This window comes from Antrostomus carolinensis, unplaced genomic scaffold (genome assembly GCF_000700745.2).
Source record: "Antrostomus carolinensis isolate BGI_N321 unplaced genomic scaffold, ASM70074v2 scaffold25435, whole genome shotgun sequence".
Taxonomy (NCBI): domain Eukaryota; kingdom Metazoa; phylum Chordata; class Aves; order Caprimulgiformes; family Caprimulgidae; genus Antrostomus; species Antrostomus carolinensis.
The window spans coordinates 38,516-64,883 of NW_010318922.1; the positions used below are offsets into that span (position 1 = coordinate 38,516).

The window sequence follows — 26,368 nt, forward strand, 5'->3', positions numbered from 1 at the left end:
GAAAGCCAATTGAATCAATGAATTTTTTTAAATTCCCTCAGTGCTTGCTAATATTGTCTCTCCTACAACAACCCTACCGTTTCACCTGAAATACCTGAGAATATGAGCTAGCCAGGAGTTAAAGAAATCACATCAAATTCAAACCCTTGGTGCATATATGTTTATTTGAGAGGTATTTATAATTAATCCATTTCAGTTATCTAATCTTATGTTGTTGTGTGTTGATAAAAGCAACTGTTTTTGCAGATAGAAGGATACAAGAATTGCTTTTCAGAAATTTAGAAAAGAAATTCTTTTATTGGATATATTTTTACAAGTTGTGTGCAACATACACAATGTGACACAAAGCACTGGAAGGGCAAATCTCTTGTATCACACATTGTTTGCTTCCCATGTGAAATTATATTAAACCAACAGAGATAAATATCATTCCCACCCAACAACAATGTACTATGTCTCTAATTTTGCCCATTCTTTTGTATAGTGAAGCACATACATAATCATCCTTGCAGGTGAAGAAATATTGAGCAAAATTAAAACTTTCATAATCCAGAAGTTTGAATGAATTCTCATCTTCCTTTCTTGCCTTTTATGTATTTATATTTTAATAGTGACTAGGAAAAATATATCCTCATTGTGTATCTCTTATTTTGTTTAAATTTCCTTTTTTTTATGTATAACTATATCAAGAATTCTTGATTCTGCTGCTCAAGGTAGTTAACATAAACCTTAAAACCAAGTGAATTTTCCTTTCCTAGGAGCAATATTGAAGTGTTTCTTCCCAGTATTTGTAATTAATAGCTATTGTTCCATGCGTTTGGAGTAACCCAGTGCATTGCTTCCTTACATAAGTAACTATATATCTTACTTTTGCTTCACCTTGTAATATACTGACAGCAATTTTATCTTTCTAAGAGCCATTTATAACTCATGATTCATGCATGGAAAGCTCCAGCAAAACATTCAACACATCTGCTACTGGAAGAAAGCAATTATACCCTAAGTCCAAAATTGCATCTTGACAGTGTACTACAGATGACACTGAGGAATGTAGTTGTGATACATGAAAGCTCACAAAAATTTCAATTTTAAAGAAATAGGACTATACATATTTTATCAGGTTTCAAAACATATAGGCATAGCACATAAAGCTTTACTAAATATCTGGAACAAGCTATTTTAGGTGTAAAATACTTTCTTTGGTCTCTTTCTGGGTCAAATGGCAGTGAATGCTCAGGACAATGAAGATCACGTTCCTCTGCACTTCTGCTGCCGATTCGGACACCATGAAATTGTGAAGTTCTTTCTGCAGAGCAGCTTCGAAGTTCAGCCCCATGTGGTGAACATCTATGGGGACACACCTTTACATCTGTGAGTCACCTGAAGAAACTCTGTTTTACATGGTTTGGGCCTAATTAGAAAGCTGGCGTTGTTAACAACTCTTTACTGACTTCATCTTCAGTGCGTGTTACAATGGAAAGTTTGAAGTTGTCAAGGAAATAATTCAGCTCTCGGGAACAGAAAGTCTCGCTAAAGAAAATATATTCAGTGAAACGGCTTTCCACAGGTGAGATGTTTAAAGTGCCGTTATCAATACAGTTCCTCTTGCACCTGCATGCAGCACAACACCCAAAATCACAAATGTCCCACCAACCCCTAGATGAGGAAGGCAGCAAGCAGTGAGCTCAACACGGATGGGGAGTTAATGTCTTGGGATACAGGTGAGGCTGTAAAGTAAAAGATAGAACCAGAGAGTGAATGGGGTGAGAGAGAGAGGGAGAAAGGCATCAGGTTCATCAATATCTGTAGGAATGGCAGTTTCTGTCCAGTGTGGAAGCTGAGTTTAGTGCCTGTTGTGCCTGGAAACCTGCTGGAGTCTAGATATTCTAAATTAGAAATGAGGTGGCAGAACACAGTTTGGTCATGATGCTGTGAGTTTGCAAAGTGTTATTTAAGAGACACTTTGCAAAACAGACTATATTAGTTTTGCATAGCTGTGCAAAATTAGTTTATACCAGATTCATTGTAATGTTTCCAAAATGACAGAAATGAACGTTTGCTGGATTAATCATGTATTTGTGCATTTCTAAAGATCCTTTATTCTATGACTGCATTTTAATCTCTGTAATTTTTTTTTAATTTTTGGCTACCAAAGGTATTTGTCCTTTTATGGACTATAGCGTTCACTTTTCCCTTTATTTTTGCAGTGCTTGCACCTATGGAAAGAACATAGAACTTGTAAAATTTCTTCTTGACCAGAATGTTGTAAGCATCAATCACCAGGGAAGGGATGGACATACAGGTAACACCACCATCCTTACTGTGTATGAGTGCATATACCAGCATTAAAAAAATTGAAAGCCTTTTACACAATGAGATTTCCCAGGGTAATTCCCGTGGTAATTCAGTGATCAGCATCCGATTGCCTTTCAGACAGATCCCAACTTTTTTGCAATGCGTTTGCAGGCAGGCACAGAAGCGATAAGAGTTCAGTGAGGATGTCTGGCTCGTTAGCTTGTATATGAGTAACCAAACCTGATGTAAACTGATTATCCCATAGGTAAGCTTCTAAGCAGTTTTAAGAATTAAGACCAAGTATTATTCTGCTAGGGACTGGGTATATGGGATATATGTCTGAAGGGCTGCACCCCTCCATGTCCCCACTACCAGCAACAAAAAAAAGAGCCTTCTTTGTTTCTACTTGCTTTTCCTCATGTACAGAGTTGTTAAATATGATTTGCAGGTGGTAAAGTAAATGCTGACATGTTGTGTAGCAGGCAATAGATTGATTCTTGCAGCGTTAATTTTTTTTTTTCACCTATTGCCTCAGTTATTTTTTTGATAATATATTCCCTTATCGAGGAAATCAATTTGTGCTTTGTAGTTGTTGCTGCAAGTCCTATCATGATGTTCTGACAGTTGTGCTTACCGTGCTTCTCTGATGTTCTAGGATTACACTGTGCTTGCTACCATGGTCATATTCGACTTGTACAGTTTTTACTGGATAATGGGGCTGATATGAATCTGGTAGCTTGTGATCCCAGCAGGTCCAGTGGAGAAAAGGATGAGCAGACCTGTTTGATGTGGGCTTATGAGAAAGGTATTTCAGTTTTCTAGTTTCTGCTACAAAATCCATAGGAACCGTACAGGAAGGAGAGAACAGTACAAAATAACCCCTCAGTCCCTGGAGACAAGAGCTCTCATCATCTGCCTTCCAGTTCCTGGAACAAAGGGTTATAAAAACCAGCCCATTTCTTCATCTTCTCAGATACTCTGTTAAACATCAGTTTGATTCAGCACGAACTCAAGGCAGGAGTATTTATGTGCTGCTGAAACAGAAAACATACAGCCTGTTCAGAAAAAGCTATTTGTCCCTCTGGCATGTGCATGAGGAGTTTTAATTTTATTACCGAAAGAGGCATTACAAGGAGCGATGAATCAGAGTCAGTAATCTTAAATTCTTGCAAATATGGAGGAAAACAAGGCACTTTCCATGGCTGTTGTTATACTGTCCAACATGCACAGCAGTGTGTCCATTTTCTGTCCTGGTTTTGACTCCATGACTTCTGGGACATTCCTCCCTCTTCCTGCAGTACCATTTATTAAGAGAATGACTGTAATACAGGAAAACTGTGGATTTCCAAGGCCTTTCAAAAGCCTGATATTGGAAAAATACTCTGTATTATACTGCTGAGGGAAAACTCATCTTTGAAAGGAATAGAAAAGAGTTTTGAATGTTGCCAAGCAGAACTTTGTACATCAAACACCTGAGAGCATGAGCATGTTGTGCACACACCATTCTCCTCTGGATCCTTGCAAAGGAGAATGATGATGATAGCAACTGTCTACAGTGATACAGTGTGCAGATTTTGTCAGGTTTAGGCACCAGAACTGAAATGTTTTCAGGCACTGGTTTTCTTTATAAGACCCATTGAAGACTATCGTCAACTTCCATTTTAGGATTTCTGCAGCAGGGTTTTTTCTCCTGCCATATATCACGTTTGAGGATTAGGTAGACTCATGAAAATAACATTTGGTTTTATTGGCAGGCATTTCCGTGAATTTCTATAGTTAAGAATCATAGTATGTTTCAGATTAGCACTGCTATATCTTTATTTACATTTTATAAGCATATTGTATGGGGGTTTTTTTAGGAATCTCCTGATTTTTTAATAAATCAATTAAAAACAAACAAAAAAAAAACCCTATTGCATTTACCTGAAAACCCTTATATTTCCTCTCTTTCTCAGGTCATGATGCCATTGTGACCCTCCTGAAGCATTATAAGAGACCTCAAGATGAATCACCCTGTAATGAATACTCACAACCTGGAGGAGGTACAGTCTGAGAAATCACTTTATTCTCTAACAGAAGGGTCTGATCCAAAGACTGCTGGAGTGTCTGGGAATGCTCCATGGATGTCAGGGAGCTTTGGATCAATTCTGTCTGGCACAAAGGAAATTATTGCCATAAGAATCCCCGTTTTCCAGACACCGTCTATTTATGTCAAAAGTCTTCCTTTATCTTAAAATAGAGTTGTCACTTTGTATTAGTCACTAGAAAGAAAAACTAAAAGCTGTGAGATGAAGATCTGTCCCTAGTAATCATCACTCATGCCTTTTTATATTCTTAATACCTTGCTTAGCCATTCTCTGTGTTGTTTAGCTCTGATGTTCCTTTGATTGCTGATATTCGGTATATTCTCTACTCAGTCCCTTTCATATTTTTTTAATATCTTTGGATATCTAATTCCCCCTTGAGAAGAATTAATTACCCTTTTTGCTACAAAGTACTCATTTGTATTGGGAACTGAATGACAAGTGCCAAGAAGAACGTTGGTGCAAGCAGTTAGATAAAGAGGATGTTTTGCAGCGTGTTGATAATGTTGCCTGCAGAGCAGGTGCAATACCTGACACCTTGCAGCTTGGCCAGGCCAGTGACAGGAGTAACCCTACAGTCAGCAGCAGCATCAATCTGCTTCCAACATAGTTTGACCTGTTCCAGGTTTAGGTTTAGTAGATCTTGAGTGTGTGTAAATCTTTAGGAGTCTAAGTTTTGCATGTATTGGAAATTTATCTTGACAAGAAATTAACATACCCAGAGATATATTTATTTTTTAATGCTCATTGCTTAGAGAACTCAGGTCCCACTTAAGCAGAAAAATAAGAGATGAAATTTTTGATACATGGAGAAAGCTGAGGTCTTTTGGAAAATCTGGTCAGTGAACCAAACAGTGTAATGTGCTCGCTGCTCAATTGTCAGAATTTGTTTATCTGATCTGAGTTGTTTTATGAAATACAGCTGATATAAAAGGCTACATTGGCCCTCCTTAGCACCAGGGAAAGTCAGGATCATTCTACAGAAGTTAGGGAAGCTATATACAAATTGCTTTCAAGAATGCAACAATATAACATCACAATCATATGTGTTTGTGTGCTTATGTGTATTTTCACCCCTTTATTTTTCATTCTTTGAGCAATCATTGCCTCATTAATTTATCAGTACAGATGCTTATACTGCCTTTGAACTCCATAAACTCATTCTGTTCTTTTATTTCAGATGGTTCCTACGTGTCAGTTCCATCCCCTCTAGGAAAGATTAAAAGCATGACTAAAGGTATTCTCAATGGCAAGGGAAAACTTGAACTTTTACGGGCTTTGTACCCAAGGTGTTTGTCCATCTAAACATACTACACAAGATTCATTATTCCTGGAATTTTCTTTGTTCAGAAATGTAATGATGTGCATAAGCAGCAGCTGTATTTCCCCAGGATAATTTTAGGAAAAAACGTACTTGGCTTTGTTGCTCAGCATCAAGATAATTCCTATATTTATCTTATTTTCATTTACTTTACAAATAGCTTTATTTTCATTTCTTTGGAGAAAAGGATGTGATTGTGAATTAGGACTACTCAAGTACACACATATCCATGAAAGCAAACAAACACCGTATTGAATTCCACTGCAAAATGCCCAGATGATCATTTCAAGAAAAATTCTGTCCAAAAATAATTTGTGTTAATCTGAAGCACATATAGTTAAAACATTCAGATGAATACTTGTAAAATATTTTAATTTTTGTGCTGCATTCAATTTTCCACTTCAAATATTTACTCTGGAAATAATAAAATCCTTACATCCCTTACATAGCAGCACTGAAATGTTCCAATTAGAAATAGTCTGATAAACTTGTAGTAATAAACCCGAAAGAAAAGAGGGGTAGAGATGGTTGCTAACTAAATGACATTGCAAAATTAGACTCCACATGTCATAAAAGAGTCAGTCAGATCTGGAATAATGTTCCCTGCATTAGTAATGAGCACTAGCTATACAGGAAAAAAAAAAAAAAGAGGAACTAGTTCTCCATATAAATAATTTTATAGTGTATGCTCAGGACAGTGTTCATCAGCAACAAGATGTTAAATCCACGAGAGCCCAAGGCGACTCTAGCATTGCAAGAACTTGTCTGCAGTTGGGGTTTATTGTGGTTCCTGAAAGGAAAGGGAATAGGATTACCAGTCAGCCAATTTATGGGAGGAAAATCAGCTTTAACTGTGCAACGGGTTTGTGAAGTTAAGTGCTTATATTCTGTCCTTCCCCACCACCCTGCGTTTTACAAATAGGATAAGTGATTTCTTTTGCAGAAAAGGCAGATGTTCTCCTCCTCCGTGCTGGTTTGCCATCACATTTCCACCTTCAGCTCTCTGAAATAGAGTTCCATGAGATTATCGGCTCAGGTACCAGAAATAAGAATGCATCCATTTTAAATGTCCAATGTTCATAATAAATATCCTTGTGCCCATTTATTTTAAATCATTTTAGGATCTTTTGGAAAGGTATATAAGGGACGATGCAGAAATAAAATTGTCGCAATCAAACGGTAAGTCAGTCAGATTTTTCTGTTTTGTTTGGTTAATGACGTAGTTTGAAGCATTAAAACCTCCTATATTTTATTACATTGCTGCCTTACTGTTTTCTCTCATGTAAATTCAAAGCTATCGAGCCAACACCTACTGCTCCAAATCTGACGTGGACATGTTCTGCCGTGAAGTTTCCATTCTTTGCCGACTGAATCACCCATGTGTCATCCAGTTTGTGGGAGCTTGCTTAGACGACCCAAGCCAGTTTGCTATAGTCACTCAGTATATTTCTGGAGGATCGCTCTTCTCCCTGCTTCATGAACAGAAGAGGTATTCTGCTCGTTCTCTGCTTGGGCTTGTAGTACAGGATTCAGGAGTCTAGTAAATCTATGCTGATGTAAATGTTATTCATTTCAGCATAAAACAATAAAGGAACACACTAGAAAAATTTTAGCTTTGATTCAGATTATTGGGTGTATAAGGGAAATTAATAAGTAATAACAAAATTGTTATTTAGTCACTATTTTACATTATATATGTTTACATTATATCAATTATATAACATTATTTTGTATTTTAAACCATTTTTAAATTTCCTTGATTTACAGACAAGCATTTACAGATAATTTTTGTCTGTTTTTTAACTTTGAGTATTTTTTTTTTTCCAAAATACAGAACCCTTGACCTGCAGTCGAAACTGATCATTGCTGTAGATGTTGCCAAAGGCATGGAGTACCTCCACAATCTCACACAGCCAATCATACATCGTGATTTGAACAGGTAAGTTTGTTTCCTTACCAAAAAATTCAGGGAATCTGAAGCCCCAAAGCAAGAGTGAGAGGCTGCAGTCTCACATGTACTTGCACCCCCTTGTAACTGTGCAGTGTCTCATTAACGCTGACGGAGCCCGGAGGGGGGTCTGCTTGCATCGGCTGGACTGGGGAGTTGGGACGTGATGCTTTCACCATCACTGGAGGCTTTAGTGCATTTCAGCTGAATGACTTGACAGACAGTAGTCAACCTCATGCTTATAATAATTTCACTGACAGATATCTGAAATTTACAGGATATTTATACCCTGCTGATGGCAGGGGGGTTGGAACTAGATGATCTTTAAAGTCCCTTCCAACCCAAACCATTCTATGATTCTATGATTCTATTTGCGTATATTACTCTTGTGGGATAAGCCTTCTTACAATTTATGCAATCTAGTGTATTTCCCCAGTATACATGTTGGAATCCAAAACATTAGTTAATTCATTTCACCTACTTTTCCCCCTCTAAGAATTAAGCGCCCAATTTAAACTAGTCACTAGTGCCCCTAAGGTGGATGCAGAATTGCAAAGACTTCAGAAGACCATCCACAGCATTTGTTTTAGGTGCCTGGCTTGAAAAGGGAGGCACTGGGATGAGCCTGTGCTCACTGCGGGGAGGGGAGCAGCCATCTCATCTAGACCCAGTGCCTAACGCTGACCCTCACAGGGGTGTGGGAGGTAAATCCCAGCCCGGGACTCAGCTGACAGGGCCAGTGGCAAAGACGCAGGAGAGACTCTACATGAGTCAGGTGTCCAGATTGCTCCCTGAAAGTGAAACTGGATTAAAAACTCCTCAGAGTTTTTCTATAAGCTGCTGGGAGTCACATTTGCTGAACTGTAATTGTCATTGAAGGATGCAGCTGATAAAACCGGTATTTTCTCCACGTGGCCCACCAATGTTCAGTCTTTGTTAGAAGCATCTCTACTGAGCAGAATCAATTTGTGTGATGTCTGCGTCAGAAATCACTCAGAGTAGCCACTCTGCACCACCTTCTGCTCTGGAAGGGGACTAACCAAAATTACCTGGAGGGGTATTTGAAGAGCAACCAGGTGAAGAAAGTCAGTGCTGAGTAGTTGTTGTGGGTTTCAGCCACAGTAGTTTGCTTGGAAACAGCTCCTTCACGTGCTGTGACAAGGAAGCTTCTACAGAGGGAATTTTCTAAAAGTAGGATCAAGTGAGTTGGAAAATGGGTTTTATTCAGTGTCAGACATACGCCTCCATTTTCCACTAGCCTAACTATGTGTTTTTTTTAAGAAAATTACCAAAATGTTCATTTTGTTTCTCTCAAGTGACCAATCCCATAGAGTTCCGGTGGTATAATAAATAACATTTTCCTGCATCTTGCTGTAAGTTTCCATTTCCTAGTGACACTGATAGCTGCAGTGAAAGATTCCTTGTGAAAAACACTTGCTTTTGGAAAAAGGAGCCAGATTGTCCCCTTTGAGTGAAGAAGTAAACTGTGAGAATATGCCCAGTTCAGGGTTCTGGTACGAAATTCTGAAACAATCTGAGGCAGCAGCAATTTTCTGGACATCATTGCTGGCACCCCCAGGAGAACAGCACGGCTTGCACACGGGAAGGTTCTGTTTCCTTGTTCCAATTGTACCTACACTGACAGCTTTACAAGTGGCACCTGTGAAGGGAGGGACTGCAACTGTAGTATTTGTCCCTTATGAACCCGAGTGTTCTTGGGATCTGCAGCACGACAAGGACACAGCGTGTAGATATAAGAGCAGTCACAGGGGTGCAAGCTGAAGCCCACCAAACTCAGTGTCCCGTCTCTGGCAGTGGCCCGTAGTGACAAATTTGAGAGCTAGGCATGTATATAACGAGAATGTCTTGAATTCCCTCTCAGTCCCCAAGAACTTTGAGTTCAAAAGGGTATTTTCAAGAATGAGTGTTTGCTCTTGAAGTCACATTTTTAAACAACAAAATAACTCTATTTGTGGTTATGAAAGAAAAAATATCCTTGCAGACTAAAGAAGAAAATCAGATCTAACGCGAAAGAAACTGCACATTTATTTATTTTAGCCTGAAAAATGCAGTCTACAAAGCATACCACTTCGAGCCAGTCTTCTGGGATTTATGTGCCCTGGGTTAGCAATATTGGCACAAATTCTGCTTTATACTCTGATCGCAGGTTTTAGCACACTTTGCTTTATTCGTCTATTCCAATGAATGAGTGCATCCATCTGCTCATGTCAAAACTGCTACAAGCACATAAAATGGCTACTGTGAACCGCTGCCAATACTGCAGTATTGCCCAATTACTTCACTTAAATCTGTAGATAGGGTGTTTCTGTATGGATATGAGAAATGTACCATGTTTAGAAGGATACTGCTGATGTGTTGTATTCATCCGTGTATGTTGACTATATGGAGGCTTAATCTAAGTATATTACTATAAGCCATATGTGGTAATTTTACTGTAGCAGAGGTACACAGAATTTGTCTGTTGAAGAGCATTTTCAATGCACTTTGGAATCACTAAATGCTTTCAAAATCTATGTCACTTATCAAAATTCTTTTACTCTAAGAGAGCCTGAACCCGTATTCAGGAGGCCTTTGAAATGCTTCATTTTCTATTCCTCCTAGTTTTTTAATTTTTTAATTCTAATTCAAATTCCAAATTTTTAAAATATAATTCTATGTATCAAATAAATCTCAAAAACAAAAATGAAAAATTGAATGTTTCATCTTCATATGAACAAGTAAAACTCTGTTGACAAGAGATGTCTGTTCCCCACTTTTTATTCAGTGTTAAGCTCCATAAAACAGTCTGAGTCAACACAAAATGAAACAGTCAATAAAAATTACTTATTGAAACTGTTCCATTAATTAGCAGGAGATGTTAGGACGGACAAATTTTTAAGAGCAATTCAGATTCTCTTCCAATACATTTTGAAGTACTTACAATTCATTATCAAGTGATTTGACTGCAAAGCTTTATAGTAACCAGTTCTGAGTGACTCGGGAGGAATTCGGGGCAATCCGAGAGGGGAAAGCACAGGCTGCGTGTTCCTGACGAGGCGTGTGGGTGATGCTGCTCCCCTGGGAGAATTCTCAGTTTATTTTCTGAGAATAATAGCACTCTGCTTTCAAATAACACCTTGTCACTTTCTTTCACTACTTCTTTTCCTTTTCTTTGTTTGTTTTGTCTTTCTTACTCTAAATATTTTCCCATAATCTGTTTCGTGGTTTGTTTGGTCCGTTTGTTACAGACAAAAGCATCTCTGACTGGGTCACTTGTAAGTGTTGGAATCTAGGGCACTCCTCATGTTTGTTTGGTGATACCAGAGTGGAAGTACCCAGTCCTTGATGTGTGCAGAAGAATCTGTTCTTGCTTTTCTAGCTATGAAAACAGTCTCAGGATGTGCATATTTCAGTGAAGGATGGTGAAGTACCTGACTGTGTTGGATTGTGAGATTTTAGATGAAAATGCCTCCTTTTGCTAAAGACAAGACATGATTCTTAGTTCTGCTACCCTTTAGTGCACATGGCATAACATTTGGACTCGGGATGATCGGGCTTTCCTCTGACAGAGCATAGCTGGGCACTGCTTTGGACTGACAGCTTTCTGCCTTGGACTGGCATCTCCTCTGCTTTTGCAACTGTGGTGGTTTGACCCACAGTAGGACCTGCAGTCACCCCCCCACGCACACACCCAGTGAGATGGGATGGGAGTCACAACAAAGGGGGCACAGGATTAGGACAAAGGACAGGGAGGGCTCACTCACCAGTGATGGGCACGGGCAACACAGACTTGACTTGGGGACGAAAAATCAATTTAATTCATTGCCATTCATCTGAGTAGACATAACAACCTCATCCTACAACACCTTCCCCCACCTGTCCTTTCTTCCCGGGCTCAAATCTCTTTGCTCCCCATTTCTCTACCTTCCCCCCACAGTGGCACAGGGGGCAGGGAATGGGGGCTCAGTCAGTTCACCTCTGCTGCTCTTCCTGACATGAAATTTCAGGAACAAGATGTTCCAAAGCAGCTTCCCATGGAGTCACGGACCTCTTCGGGCTCAGCTCCCGGCTCCGGCATGGGGACACCACGGGCTGCAGTCACCCCTCCACTCTGGGGCTCCACTCCTGCTCTGTCATTGAGCAACTCTCAGAGTCTCAATTCCAGTCTCACTTGCCCTCAGGCTCGGCTTTCTGCTTCCACATGGAGTCCTCCATGGCCTACACATGGGCATCTGCTCCACTGTTGAACCTCCATGGGCTGCAGGGACCTCCTTTGCCTTCTCCTACTCGATGCTGCTGAACTGGGTGTCTGAGGTTCTCTGTCCTCCTCCTCCTTCCAATGCAGCTCTCTCTTTGTTTAGGCTGATGGTCGTCTTTTGTTCAGGTCAACCACCTCTCTTTCAGCTTCACTCCACCTTCTTCTTTTCAGGATAGTCCTTCCCCTCACAACTATTGATTTGGATTTGCAGAGGTGTTTCTCTAGTGCTCATTGGCCCAGCCTGGGCTCGGAGGTCTCTGTCTTGGAGCCAGGGGAACTGTCGTTCTCACAAGATGGCCCCTTCCCCCACTACCAAAAACGGCCACACACACACACACACAAACCCAACACAGCAAGGCATCTCTTCTAAGTTCTGAGTATTGAGATGGACAATCAGTTCTTCAGTCTTGCCCCAAGTCAGGACTGCTCACAGTTTCTAACTAGGTGCCTTTTACTCCTTTGCCAATTTGATCTTAGACCATCTTGTACAACAAGGTCTGGATTAAGGGCGAAGAGAAGCTGCTAAGGTTACAAACTTTGTGTACATTAAATTGTGAGGAAAAGTTCAGCACTGCACAGAGCTTTTCTACATTAACCTTTCTCAAAAAAAAAAAAAAATAAAGCTGTTGCTAACAGCAATGTGGCTCCACCAGTCCTAGAGGCTTTTGGAAATGTTACGTTAAGGCCAGGCCTTATTAGTGAGTGTCCAGTTTTTAAAGCATAAGGTGGAATCACTAGGATTTGCTGTGCAGAAAGAAACCTGGATCTTGACCTACAAAAGAGACAGGCTCGAAGAATGTCTTCTTACTGCCTCATTTTTCTTTTTCCATGACTCTACTCGCCTCGTGTCTCCATTGAATACCATCCATGTCCATGACCTGTTCTCCCCCTCCTTACCATCAAGGTTCCCTTCTCCTCACCCCGCTGGCTCTGACTTCACGCATCCTTCACTTCCTCACTGAGTCTCTTTCACACACCTGTATCCTTTCACAGGTTCCTTTTGGGCCATGGAGCTCAGAGGGAGGTGCTTTCTTTTGAAGCTGTAGTAGCTGTCTCACCTCAGTCATGGTGCAAGCCAAGAGCCCCATGTGGGTTAACTGCTTTAGGACAGCAAAGATCCAAACCTTACGGTTCAGCTTTATGCCTTGTCACTACCGGCTGTTAAAAAATAGTTCTGCACTGATGGATTTTAAATAATGTTTTCCACAAAAGGAAACCCAAAACAGTATGGCAGTAGAGAGCCAAAAAGCACTTCATTGCCTCACAGAACTTTTACGGGATCATATTTGTGAGGGTCAAAAGATAATTTGCTATAAGGACATCAGTGCGGTTGATGTGTGGCGCTGAGAGTAGCTTAACTTCTGAAACTTTTTAGTGTGAGAGCAGAAGTCGTGTTTTCAGCATGAGTCCCAGTCAGCCCACAGGCACAATTACTAGATGAAAATCTTTATGACAACTGTAAGAGAAAGACCAAGAGTGAAATTCTGACCCTCTTGTGTTAAGTTTTGCCAGTGGCTTCACAGGAGCCTTAAATTTTTTACCTTAAATTTTCACGTAGCTTGTAACCCCCTTTGTGAGTTCTGAAACCTAATGCAATGCACATAAGGCATTAAATAAAGCTGCAATGTGGCTTAACAGAACAGAGAAGAAAATTAATCTTTCATGTCTTTACCCTGGAAAAAGGGTTATCCTTCCATTTTGAGAATAATTGGGAGTTTTATTTCACTTTCCAGTTCTGGAAAAAGAAGTTCTGACAGCTATCAGCAACGGGGACATGTATCAGCTTATTAGTACTTATACCCCAGTGAGGGATTGTAGCCACAATGATTATAGCACTTTAATAAAAAAGAGACCATTTTAGTATCAATTTAATTTAAGCCATAGCAGCTGAACATGGTTGGACCAAGCCTTTGAGCGACTAACCTTCATTTGATGGCTCTAACTCTGTAAAAGTTTCTGAGAGCTGGCTTAGTGAGAAAGATGAAAGAGAGAATGGGAGCCTGGTGGTAATGGGGATGGTGTCTGCAACTCCTCTTTGTTATCAAATCCCTTATGAAATCTTAAAATAGCAGTCGCCTTTCATTAAACCCACAGTGTGGTCGAGGTAGAAGGATCTTTTCATGGCCCTGTTCTCTGGGAAAGAGACATGCACTGAATATGTTTTGCTCGTCTCTTGCCCTGAGAGGAGAAGCTCTTGCATCTGGCAGGCCCACGGCACTACTGGCTTTTGTAAAAGCTGGGATGATTACACACTTCTGATTCTTTTCTCATTTTTTCCTTCCATGGTTTCGTGAAGAGAATGATGCTTGGTCTTACCATTTCAAACTGTGTGTGGTCTTAACAGAAGACAATTAATTTCTGATTCTGCTGAACTCATTATTAACCTTCTGTCAGCTCAGATCAGATCAGATTTATCTTGCTGTATTTCTCAAATCAGTGGCTTAAGAATTGCATTCTTATCTGTGGCTTTCAAATTTCCAACTGCCACTGAGGCAATAAGACCGTTTGTTAGCTGTACCTTCCAAGCCTTATTTCTGTGGAATTTTTTACTTTAGAAAAGAAAAATTAGTAACTGTAGTGTTCACTGGTGGTACCAGACTGACAAAACCCTTCCAGAGACTACCTCCTGCTTTCAGATCTGTCCATACACTCAGCACCAGGGTGGGCATTTCAGCGTTGTTTTGTCAGAAAGGCTCACGCCTGCCATGCACAGAAAGGGTCTCTATGGATTTATCTGCTTCTCCACAAACGCTGGCAGCTCAGGTCTTGACTATGCGTAGCGTCAGCTTGGGTTTGTTCAATGTCTACACAATCCTTGAGTAGACTGAAGTTCAAGCTAGGACTCAATACATTTTATTCACATGGAGAAATGGTGATATTTTTTGTTCCTACTTACAGAGGCCAAATTTGAACCAAGACCACAGAAAAGTCTGTAGTTTTGTATGATAAGTGTGCCTACATCCAACCCAGGGTACAGCTTTCCGGGGCCTCTCTAGTGTAGCCTTGCATTTGATTATTATTTTCATTTGACATTTGGTGGGAGTGTCGACAATTCCGCGTCATACTCAAGTCACTTAAATATTTTGATGGAAAGTATATGTGGGATTTTCTTTTTCTCCTACAAGAAGTGATATCCACCACAATTCAGCCTATTTCTGCCTGGAAAAGTGCAGCTGATTCCTACACTGTGGCTCTGTCAGGATAAAAGCCTGAGGCAGTCGCGCTGTGCGGGACACAAGGGACCCCGTCCCCGTGCAGAGTTGATCCTGCGCAGGGCAGCTTGCAGTGGACCTGCTGCCTGGCTCTCACTCTCCTAACCCCTCACACCTGAAGATATTTTAACTCCTTGTAGACATGTAGATCTTTCCCTTCTGATCAGAGTGCCACAGACACCACCTAAATAATCAAAATTTGTGCTCCATCACACCACATCACTACCTCGATGTTACTGACTTCACAAACTCTTGACTTGATCTTTCCAAATCGGGATAAACGTGAAGTTTTGTTCAGAACACACACAGTCAGTTCCTTTCTTGTTTGGCTGCTGGCTGTGCTTCATCTTGATCAAACATAGAAACAAACAAAGAAAAATAATCAAAGATTTGTTAATTCCTGGTATCTCTTCTTCACAAGTTTTCCTTCCATTTTCCATTTTATGTACTTACTACAAAGTCTCTCCTAGGAAACGGAGATCCATAAAGCTTTTTCAAAGCCTGAAAGAAAAGCTTACATCTCCAGACATCCTTCCAGCATAATAATGATCCATTGTTACTGTTCTGCCACAATAAATGGATTTTATTGAGCCCTTTTAGAGAACCCCGAAATAAATGTTAGCTCTCCTGTACATCCTGAGCTATAACCATGCTCTCTCTTTGCTGAGCACATGTTTATTTCTTTTACCAGTGACTGATGGAGTACCACCTGCCTCCGCCTTTGTCACGGTTGTTTTAAAATCATAAATTCAGAAAGGCACACGTCCCACCAAGACCAGTGTGCTTCAGCCTCCATTGTCTGAGGAGATCGATTCGCAGACTGTCGTCAGGTCATTTATAAGACCTGTCTTCGTCCCATGCTCCCTGCCAGTGCTGGGGACCCTCCAGCCAAACAGCCTGATCAGAACACGCCAGACCACGTCCCCGGTGCGTGACAGCCCTGTGCCTCCCTGCCCAGCCAAGGGAGTGCTGGGCTTTCAGGGCAGGAGGTCCAGCTGAGGAAAGCATCGCCTGTAGGTACCTTTGGCTTCAAGTCCCTGCTCCATGGCACTGATTTGGCAGCACCAGCCTTCTCCTCTCACTGCTGTTCCCGGTGCCACCAGTTTTCCCCAGGAATCCCCCTTCCTGTGGGCTGCACCTGGCTGGGGGCCCTGGAGGGAGGATGCTGCTTGTGTCTCTTCTCCCAAGTAACAAGTGACAGGATGAGAGGAAATGGGCTCCAGTTGTGCCCAGGGCAGTTGAGTTGGGATGTGAGGAAGAATTTCTTTGCTGAAAGGGTTCTCAGGCATTGGAAAGGGTTGCCCGGGGCAGTGGTGGAGTCCCCATCCCTGGAGGGATTGAAGAGTCGTGTAGACACAGTGCTGAGGGACATGGGTTAGTCGGGGACTTGTCAGTGTTGGGTTCATGGTTGGACTCCATGAGCTTAAAAGGGCTTTTTCCAAGCGAGAAAATTCTGGGATTCTGTGAAGATTTGAGAGAGGACCTCAGCTTCAGGACAGTGTAGATGGGAGTCCTTCATGGGGCTGGGGCATCCTTCATGTTAGGAGGGTTTTTTTGGAGCAATTCTTTTTAAAAAACAAACAAAAAATCCAAACAAACACAAAACAAATGCAAAAAAAACCCAACCATGCAGTACCTATGTCTTCATGTCAACCACAGGCTGCTCTGTTCAGCCATCTTCCTTTTCATAGAATCATAGAATGGTTTGGGTTGGAAGGGACCTTCCAAGGCCACCTAGTCCAACCCCCTGCAGTGACAGGGACATCTTCAACCAGATCAGGTTGCTCAGAGCCCCGTCCAACCTGACCTTGAATGTTTCCAGGGATGGGGCTTCTACCACCTCTCTGGGCAACCTGGGCCAGTGTTTCCCCATGAAAAGGGGAACGTAACCACCCTTTAAAGCACTGCCCTCCAGCTTAGGTCACAGCCAGATTTTACCTGGAATAAAAATTAGTGAAGCAGTCAGAAAAATAGAAAGGGATAAAGAGGAGCAACCCCATTGCCTACAGCCACACGAAGGAGAAGCAGCCTCTGTGTTGCTGGCTAGCCTACGATCCTAGGGGAGCAGGCAGGAGGGAAAGGAGAGAGGGGAGGTCGAGAGACAGGGCCCTGAGTGGAGGAAGCCATGACCCTGGTATGGACAGGAGGAAAGCCAAGAGCTGCTTTGGAAATGCCTCAGATGTGCCTCCCGCAGGCGTGGGCACCACGGCTTCATCTGCGCTGCGGCTGCTGAGGCAGCAGGTGCCCGTGGTGCTGTGTCTGAGCAGAGGTTTGCTGCCACCCTCTCAAGCACAGAGCTGCACCGACACCTGCTCAGCCCCAGCACTGGCCTGTCTCCGGTGAGAAATTGTCACTCAGCTCAAAAGCTCAGGCTTTTTGCGAAATGGTACATTTACAGTGCTGCACCTGTCTTCTGCTTTTTATATTTATGTAAACAGAGAGCAGGGAATCATAGCAGGGGGTTTAAGTTAGAACCTGTTGTGTTAAACTATTAAATCTGTACTTCTACACCTGAACAAGCACCGCAGTTAGGAGAGGTGTTGAAACCCCCAATTTGCAGGGAGCTGGGCAGGACTCCTGTACAGGAGTCAAAGGACAGGTACTGGCTCGTTATTTATTTAGCCTGCTTTCTCCCCTGCACATGGTCTGGTAACGTGATTCAGACACACTGCGTAGGGTTTGGAAGGGCAGCACAGAAATGTTTTTAACTCTTTTCAAAGCCAGACTCTTTAATGTGAAGACTGTTCTGCTCACATGTATATGCTTTTGCAGAAAAAAAGTCAATATTACAAGAAAAGTAATTTGGACACTGATGAAATCGATAAGTACTGTGGCTCACATCGGAAGTTTGTATAGAGTACTGTCCCCTGGAATCAATGCCCATTGCAGGATACATCTACTTACAATTTAGCGCTGATGATGCAATGATCCCCTGCGAGGTTAAGAATAAAGGATCTCAGAAGCTGCAAATAGAGTGAAGTGAATCAGATCACCTTTTAATCTAAGTAGTAGCTATCCTTGCTTGAAAACTATTACCTTTATTTTTGCAATTTACTGACCTCAAATTATGGGTTCCCAAACCCTCATATCATACAGTTCAGCTTTTTTTCTAAAAACCTTTGGTTGAGAGTGTCATGTGGAAAAAGTCATAAACCTGAAATAATTCTGAAGACTGGAAAACAAACTTGAATTCAAAATATAGTGTATTCAAAATTCAATTTGTTACACTGGCATGAAAGAAAGAGTCTTTCTATGGCCAGTTCTGAGCACGAGTAGCTGAAATTTATCTGTATATGGGGAGGGAACACTTCAGTTTTGATAACTGTGTGCTGTCAAATTGTGTCAGCATTGTAGTAAAATGACACATTATTTGCATACTGGATATAGTATGAAGAAGTAGGACAGGAAATAAGTGCATTTGAAAGGCATTTATGGATCCGCTAGAAGCAAAAACCCATATGTGTATAAATATGTATAAAGACATTTACTCAATGCTTGGGGAATTGATTAATTCCCTTAGCAAATCCCCATGTAGTTTGATGCATAAACAGCTGTTTCCATGCAGAGAGATTGAAGGGAGACCACTAGAAAGCTACAGTTAATAAAATCATAAAACAGTTAAGTTGGGAAAGACCTCCAAGAACATCTACACCAAAGCCTTCCCCAAAGTTGAACTGTCTTCAAAATAAAAAGCCTATATCAAATCCAGTCATAGTATACAAAGCTGGCTTCAAAGTTCATCTCTGGACGAATATTTAATTTCATATGGCAAAACCTACCAGTAGATTAGACTGAGCCCCTTACAAAACACAGAAGAGAAGGCATTTTGGACTGGATTCAATTTTGGTCATTTTGATTGACAGACCTTCAATCCTCTGCTTCCCTATCCCTCCATAAAGAAGTACTGCAGAAGAGGAAGGACTGCTGCCAAGAGCTTTCATTTCAAGTTCCACAGTCCAGTCAAAAGCCATGAAATGGGGACTGGTATTAGTAGAAAGAAAGAGTTTCAAGCTGAAAGGTTTGAAGGTTCACTAAGCCATATTTACAGCGTCCACAGTGCTCAAAAAACCAGCAGTGTCTCCTAAATGACCAGAGAACGTGTCTGTCTTTGAGCGATGTAACCAAGAATGTCAGAGACTGATTTGATTTAATGCTCACTGCCATTCGCTGGGGACTAAAAGACAGTGAGAGGAGAAAAGGGATGTCTTCTCTTTTTAGTCTTTCTTACTACTTTTTTGGTCCATTAAGGACTGGGCACATAAAAAATAAAATAAATTTTTAAAAGGATGTATACATAATAAAGCCCATTACTCCCAAATGGTTTAATTCCACAGCATATTGACAAGCATGAGCAACATGCAAAACTACTTTAATTTGTAGTGCTATTTCAGATATCAGTGTTGGCAAGAAGAAAGCATTCCCTCCTCCAACATTCCCATGCTTTGTACGTGTTTGCTCTTTTTGTCTATACTTTTGGCAAATGAAATATAATTTGAATTATCTCTTAGAATGAACACGTGCATTTAAGCTAAAACAAGTGTTACCAAACGGCGTGAGTAATCCAGATCACAGAGACCCACAATGAAAGAAAATTCAGGGACAACGTGACATGCTTACACACTGCATTGCATCCCCCTCTAGCGACCATACAAACCTTGGTAGGGCTGGCTGGAATCTTTCCATCAAAAGTATTTTCTTTCAGAGAAGTTATGGTTTTGTTTTGTTTCCAGTAATGCATGAAGTTCATGGAAGTTCTCCCTGGGAATTATCACATTTTCCCTTTTATATGCACTTGTTTGATAGTTGGAGAATATAGGCTCCTAGGATTTATGGCAGTTTATAATGCAGGGCAGCTTAGGGGATAAATCAGAATGGAACCCTTCAGTCAGGTTATTTAGTTACCGGTACCACTGGCTGGGGGCTGGCGAGCTCAGAGGAACCACAGCTTGAACTCTGTGTGCACTGAGCCACGGGGACTCTCCCCGAGTAGCTCAGGGCTCGGGGTGTCCTGGTTCCCTGGGACAGAGCCATCCGCCGGTCATGCTGTGCAGAGGCCGTCAGCAGTTTTGGGTCAGCCAGGTGCTCAGGTGAGGAGAGGCAAAGCCCTGACAGGTGCACCCCATACCATAAACATCACACTTGTTATAAAGGGGGACGTTTACTGAGGCTGTGGGCTTTTCCTTCTTCTGCTTTGCCTCTCCTCCTCTCAAGAGTCACCATCCGTGGACTGGGCTGAGTATAACTTTGTGTACTTTTATTTCATTAAATCTATTTTCACTTCAACCCATGGGCCTGCTCTCCTTCTCCTGATTCCCTTTCTCAGCTGGGGAGCAGTCATCAGGTGATAGAGCATCTGCTATAGTTTAGCCCTGGGTATGGGCTAAACTTAGACAAAGAGGCATCAGAAGGTATGTGAGTCCTCAACAAAGCACTGCAGAGCTCCTAAGTGCTCAGTTCTCATTTCTTGATCACTTTTCTTTATATATGTACCTATTTTTGCAATTGGCTTGCTTTGTGGCCCCACAGAGCTTTTGAAAGGAGTTTGCTTGTGAGCCAAGTGCCTTCAAGTCCCTTGGCTAACTCCAGGAGGCCAAGGGCAGAGCTCCCACACTGGGGCCGCTGGCCTGGGGCTGCAGGAGCATGAAGGACAGCAGAGGCAGGACGGCCCCGCACGCCCACGGCAGCCCCATTGCACATTGATCTGTGCCATTCACGTGTTTCTCTTAGACACAGAAACAGTGAGAGATGGGCACACCATAGAGATAAAGATGGTGTAAGAATCTGACTGTAATTAGCCATTCCTTTTGCAACTCTTCTGTAAATTTCAGTTATCAATTGCTGCTTACTGAAGAAATGAAACCTTATTTCTGTTTTGTTTTGGGGTTTTTTTTAGTTTGGGGTTTTGTTGTTAATGAAATTGCAAAATGATAACTAAGAGGTGAAAAGCCTATGTTTAATTTGTCATAAATTTATGTTGCATGCTTAATTGCTTAATTTGATGGCTACTTTTTGACTTTCAAACTATGGGGTATGGCACAGACAAGAGATTACAGCTATTGGTGTTCTTGGCAAGATCCTTTTAGTAACTACGGAGGAATGAGAGATCTGTGGAGAAGCGTTCTACCATATCCTTTTTAGAGGAAAGGATTTTTAAGTTCAGCTGCCTGACACCTCTTATACCTCACCTGAATCTTTTCTTATACGATGTTCATTAGGGAGACAAAACTAAGAGTTTGGAAGTCACTTGCTTAAGCATCTATAGTGTGTTGATAGTTTCATGCAGAACACAGTGTCTTCTTTAGGGTTAGAAAACATCATTATGGATGGAGACAGGCATCTCAAACTCAGAAATCCAGAGCACCTTTCTGTAGGCAATGACCATCCAACTGCCAGGTGATGCTGGAGAAGTGAGGCTTTGGAGCCATGACTTTTAGTCAAGGTGTAATAGGTGCAGTGACTTTAGAGGAGGCCTTGTTTTAAGCTCTATATATTGCTCTGAGGATAAAATTCTTCCCTCCTCATCAAAAACATAAGTTGGGTACTCATTGTAAATGCCAGACACCTTGGAGCACAGCTCATGCATCCACTTCCCACTGCACGGGTTGGAATGGCACCACAGCTCTGTATGCTGATATTCTCCAACTGTTGATGTATGTGTAGACAGAGGCTTGTTGATCTGGGACTGGTTCCAAGTCCTCTGATCTATTAATTGAATTGAAATCTCCCTGGAAATGCCAAATAGGTTTTCCTACTGTAAATTGCTACACAGCCAGAATTTCTTCTTATTTCCTTTCTGCTTAAGCAGTAAAGCTTATGGAGACTCATCCTCAATATTTTCTTTTTTTATCAGCACATATTAGTATTAATTTACAAGTCAACAGAAGGTGTTTCCAAATGCCAACCCCATGTGAAAAATTCCTGAGCTAGTTGCAGGTGAGCTGGTACTGCTGTACCAAACACAGACCCATGCTCCTTCTGCATTGAATACCAATCTGGAGCTAAAAACATTGGTCTCTTGTCATGGCAGCCTGCCCAGAAAGCTTATCCCTGCCCGTGAGGAGGGCCAATAGTCCAGGCTGAGCATCCCTCCAGAGCGGGCGTTCAGCTTGCAAGGCGGCAAACTTCTGTCTTGTTCGCTTACGTTTGATCTGCTCCAAATCTCCAGAATTCAGGAGCTGAAACTTTTCCCACTTGCATCACCTAGTCTTTTATTGCTCAGTCCAAGTCTAAGAATAAAGGTCCCCCAAATGAGAATTCATTGTTTTCCAAGGGTAATGTTATTTTTTTCTCTTATTTGAATCTATCAAGGTGAAAATGTGTAATAAAGGCCCATTTGGTTCTTATCTAATCTGAATATCTTCCTTTCCACAGTTTGTGTTAGAATTACTCTGGTTTGGTTTGCAGCTTTCCTGCTTGCCTGCTCGCAAGATGGCACTTGTATAAAGTGGAAAAGAAATATTTATGGTATCATGTAGTTGTTTTGTTCATACTTGGTACCTTATTTTTTTAATTCCTCTAATAGAAAAAATGAATATGTAGGGTTAGATTTCCTCCCAGATGTTATCCATATCCCTCACCATCTTTGAACAAATGTGTAAATAAAGCTAGATTTTCTTCGTATTACCTTCAATAAATGGGTTTAAACCACCAAATAAATCACATAATTCATGACTTTGGTTCTAGTAGTTTTAGGAAAAATCCAGTAGATTTAACTTTAAACCTCCAAATATCTCTACTGACAATCTAAGGTGAAGTTCTGGTTATCCATCCTTTACATTCACCAAGGCCTGCAGTTGCTATGGTTTCAAAGATTTCACGGAAATCAAAACACTTTTATAGCTGTCAGTACCGGTAATTATTTTTGATAAATAATTTATCTGATCTCTAGATGTCCTGACAGAAATTGCCCCATACGTGTGCTGACCAAACAGGAATTTTCCTGCATGTATCCCCTCCTTCTAACTCTGAAACTGTCTGGGGCAAAGATGAAGACTTTATATTGAAATAAATGCCTAACATATACATCTAGCATGAATATCACATTCTCTGGGATTTCTTGCAGCTCAGTTAGAAGACGTGAACACACGCCTCACCCCGGCGCAGCACAGCTGGGATCTGGGGTGTTTTCCAGGGTGCACCCCTCTGTCCCCAGAAGCGTTGGGCTCACAGTGCAGGCGCTGAGCAGCGTGTCTGTCTGTGAACTCCCGCTCGGCTAACAGCCGCCGTCCTGAGCAGCGTGGGCTCCGCTCCCCGCAGGGAGGTTCTGCCCATCAGACAATGACCAGGAACAGGCGTTTCACTGACCAAAAGGTGAAACGTGACACATTCACCAAGTGCTCCCGACTCACTAAGCTGATGGAAATCTGGCACTTTACCTCAGACCCAGCTCAGGTCCAGAGTAGCTCAGCACACATCGTCAGTCGTGCTCTCCTAGGTCTCAAAGACGTTATAAAAAGGGACACTGCAGAAGGGGAAGAGGAATGGAGGGCAGGACCAAAATCTCCCCCCTACAGATACCAACTGACAAACCTCCACTAGTGCGAGCGGGGAGAAGGTTGCACCCTAGATGCTGAGATAAGATACAGGACGAATCATGTGTCTTCTCTTCATAAACAAATGGAGATACTTTAAAAAACAACATGCCTTTGTCTCATGAAAGTAACATTTGCATTATTAAGTGTGAGTATTAAATTGAATAGGACTCACCATTCTGGTGGTGGTTTTTTCCCCAGCTTAATGGATTTCTCGTGGTTTCCAGTGACCCATTCTATACGGACTCTTCAGATCTGTTCCTTCCCTCCTATATATTAGCATAGATTAGGAATTGCCACTATCAATTTATACTTATGCAAGCCTTAAAAGAGAAAAGAATCACTCCATGGAATTTTATTTAAAGGTCATTGCTGTGTTTGTATTCAAATATCATCTTTTTCACTTCATCACTGCGATTCAGGGCACATATTGAATAAAGCTGTTATATTTGATCTGTAACTACAGACACGGTTGTGTTCTGGTATTGATTAGAAACTGACATTCTCATTTATGCAGCTATTGGTTTTGCCTCCTCAGAGTTATTGTGTACTTAATAACAACAAATATGAGATGTAGCTGAAAGTGGTTTATAGACATTTATCTGCTTAAGTGGGTGATTTGAACTCCTTAAGAGTTTAGCTATGAACCAAAAATTATAAAATTTTCACCATCTTTAAGATGCTATTAAACAAGTAACTACATATGTAATTTTTTTTTCCCCCCAGTCACAATATTCTCCTGTATGAGGATGGTCATGCAGTTGTTGCTGATTTTGGAGGTAAGGAGGTTTTATGCAATGTTTATAAATAAACCTCAAATTCTCTAAAACTAAACGTGCTGACTAAGAAACTGCTCAGGAGTTTGGTTTTCATTTTGTTGAGAGGAGACAAAAGGCTTTCACGGATGAGAATGCCCCTATTTTTTGTCTTATCTAAGGTGCTGAGGAGAACCCACTGTTCATCTGAGAAGGAAGCCCAGATGACAGTGAGAGGGATACATATCAGTTTGATTATTTTTAGTGGTAGAAGAGGGGAAGAAGTTTAGTAAAAATGCCTCTGATTGATAGAATCATAGAATCATCGAATGTTGGGAGTTGGAAGGGACCCACAAGGATCATCGAGTCCAACCCTTGCCCTAGCATAGAACAATCCCAGGATTCAGACTGTGTCCCTGAGGGCACATGTTGGCCAAATGCTTCTGGAATCTTGTCAGGCTTGGTGTCATGAGCACCTCCCTGGGGAGCCTGTTCCAGTGCTCCCTCCTCTTTCATGGCAAGTGCTTGCGATCTGAGGACGGTGCAGGTCTGGCTGTTGGCAGCCGAGCCCCATGGAAATAGGACAGGTTTCTTTAATTTCAGTTAAAAGGACAGAACTCAGCTCTCTATTTCAGTTATGGACCTTGGTAACCATTTGTGTTTGAAATTAGACTAGGTTATACTTTTTGAATCTGTATTTTGTTCCTTGTCCTGACGTTTCACCAGTCGAGCTCCATGGGAATGATTTCCCATTGATGTGAGGGGGGAGTTTAGGGAGCTGGGTTTGACTTGACTCCTCAGGCACTACTTGAGTTAAAACATGGTCATTGTCACTGTGCAGTGTCACCACAGACGTGATCAGTAGAAGTGTGTGAACATCAGCTTCACACAGGAGGGTGGTGGCACCAGCATGACCGTACCTGTGAGGGACCCAGACCTGCTGTTCTCCAGCCAGCTGATGCAAGGAGACAGCACCTGGGTTGGTCCAAGCACAAGGCTTGGACCTCCTGGGAGCAGCTGCTTGTCTGGGGCATTGCTGGCAATACTCTTACTCCTACAGCTGCAGGCTTAAGTGTATTCTTCTGATGTGCCAAAGGCATATCACCGGCACCGCAGTCATGCAGAGTCTTGTCATGTCTAGGTGGGCTGTTTCTGACAGTAAGTAAGACTGACAGGCTTCTGCGGGATTGCATTTGAATGCCGGGCTCAGTGACTGACTGCTGGAAGTCTCGACACAGTTATATTAACCAGCACAAACAACCACGAGGTCACAATTCTGAGCTGGATCCTCAGCTGCTGTAAACTGCTATTAGAGTTGATGGAGCTTTGTAGATTTACGCTGAACGTGCTGAGTTCGGCATGCAGGTTTGAGAAGCTCCATTGTCTGTAAACACCCTTGTTGGAAATCAGCTATTACAGTTCACTTGGACTTTCAAAGCCCCAGAGTTATTTAAAAAAGAAAAAAAATACCCAGATTTTTGTATAATAAGGTAGGTATCTGTATTGGCCTAATTTTCTTCTTTTGTTCTATGTGTTTCAGAATCTAGATTTTTGCAGTCCCTGGATGAAGACAACATGACAAAACAACCTGGGGTTTGTTTCTTGTTTTGTTCCACATAATTAGTATAAAGCATACAGACAAACTCAGTTTAGGAGAAAATGACATAAGAAATATTTTTGTTGGAAAATATTAACTGGTATAGTATTTTATCTTCCTTAATGTTTCTTTGTGTGGATTTTTTTCCTTTAAACTTCTTCAATGGTAGAGATGAGTGAATAGTGAATATAGAATATCTGCAACAGAAAAAATATGTTTTATAAGGTTGTCTTTGGGGCTCTATTGCCCCCAAAATCCTTAGTAAAATGTCATTTTTTAATCCACTCTTCCCCACCCACATACACATGTTGCAGGCAGGTGGTTCCTGTTTCTAATAGGGAGGTAGTTTATTCGACACTCATTTTCT

The 26,368-nt window shown here is 41.5% G+C and overlaps 1 protein-coding gene across 1 annotated transcript in view; it reads left to right on the top strand.

Moving 5' to 3' along the window:
• The window catches only part of TNNI3K (TNNI3 interacting kinase), a 73,423-nt gene that overhangs the window by 24,245 nt on the left and 22,810 nt on the right, over positions 1-26,368 (top strand). Inside the window, exons 8-19 of the mRNA XM_010169098.1 lie at positions 1,227-1,371; positions 1,463-1,567; positions 2,208-2,302; positions 2,951-3,100; positions 4,251-4,337; positions 5,560-5,616; positions 6,644-6,736; positions 6,822-6,879; positions 6,995-7,189; positions 7,535-7,639; positions 24,376-24,428; positions 25,945-25,997. Of these exons, the coding sequence (XP_010167400.1) occupies positions 1,227-1,371; positions 1,463-1,567; positions 2,208-2,302; positions 2,951-3,100; positions 4,251-4,337; positions 5,560-5,616; positions 6,644-6,736; positions 6,822-6,879; positions 6,995-7,189; positions 7,535-7,639; positions 24,376-24,428; positions 25,945-25,997 (1,196 nt within the window). The remainder of the gene's footprint in view (positions 1-1,226; positions 1,372-1,462; positions 1,568-2,207; positions 2,303-2,950; positions 3,101-4,250; positions 4,338-5,559; positions 5,617-6,643; positions 6,737-6,821; positions 6,880-6,994; positions 7,190-7,534; positions 7,640-24,375; positions 24,429-25,944; positions 25,998-26,368) is intronic.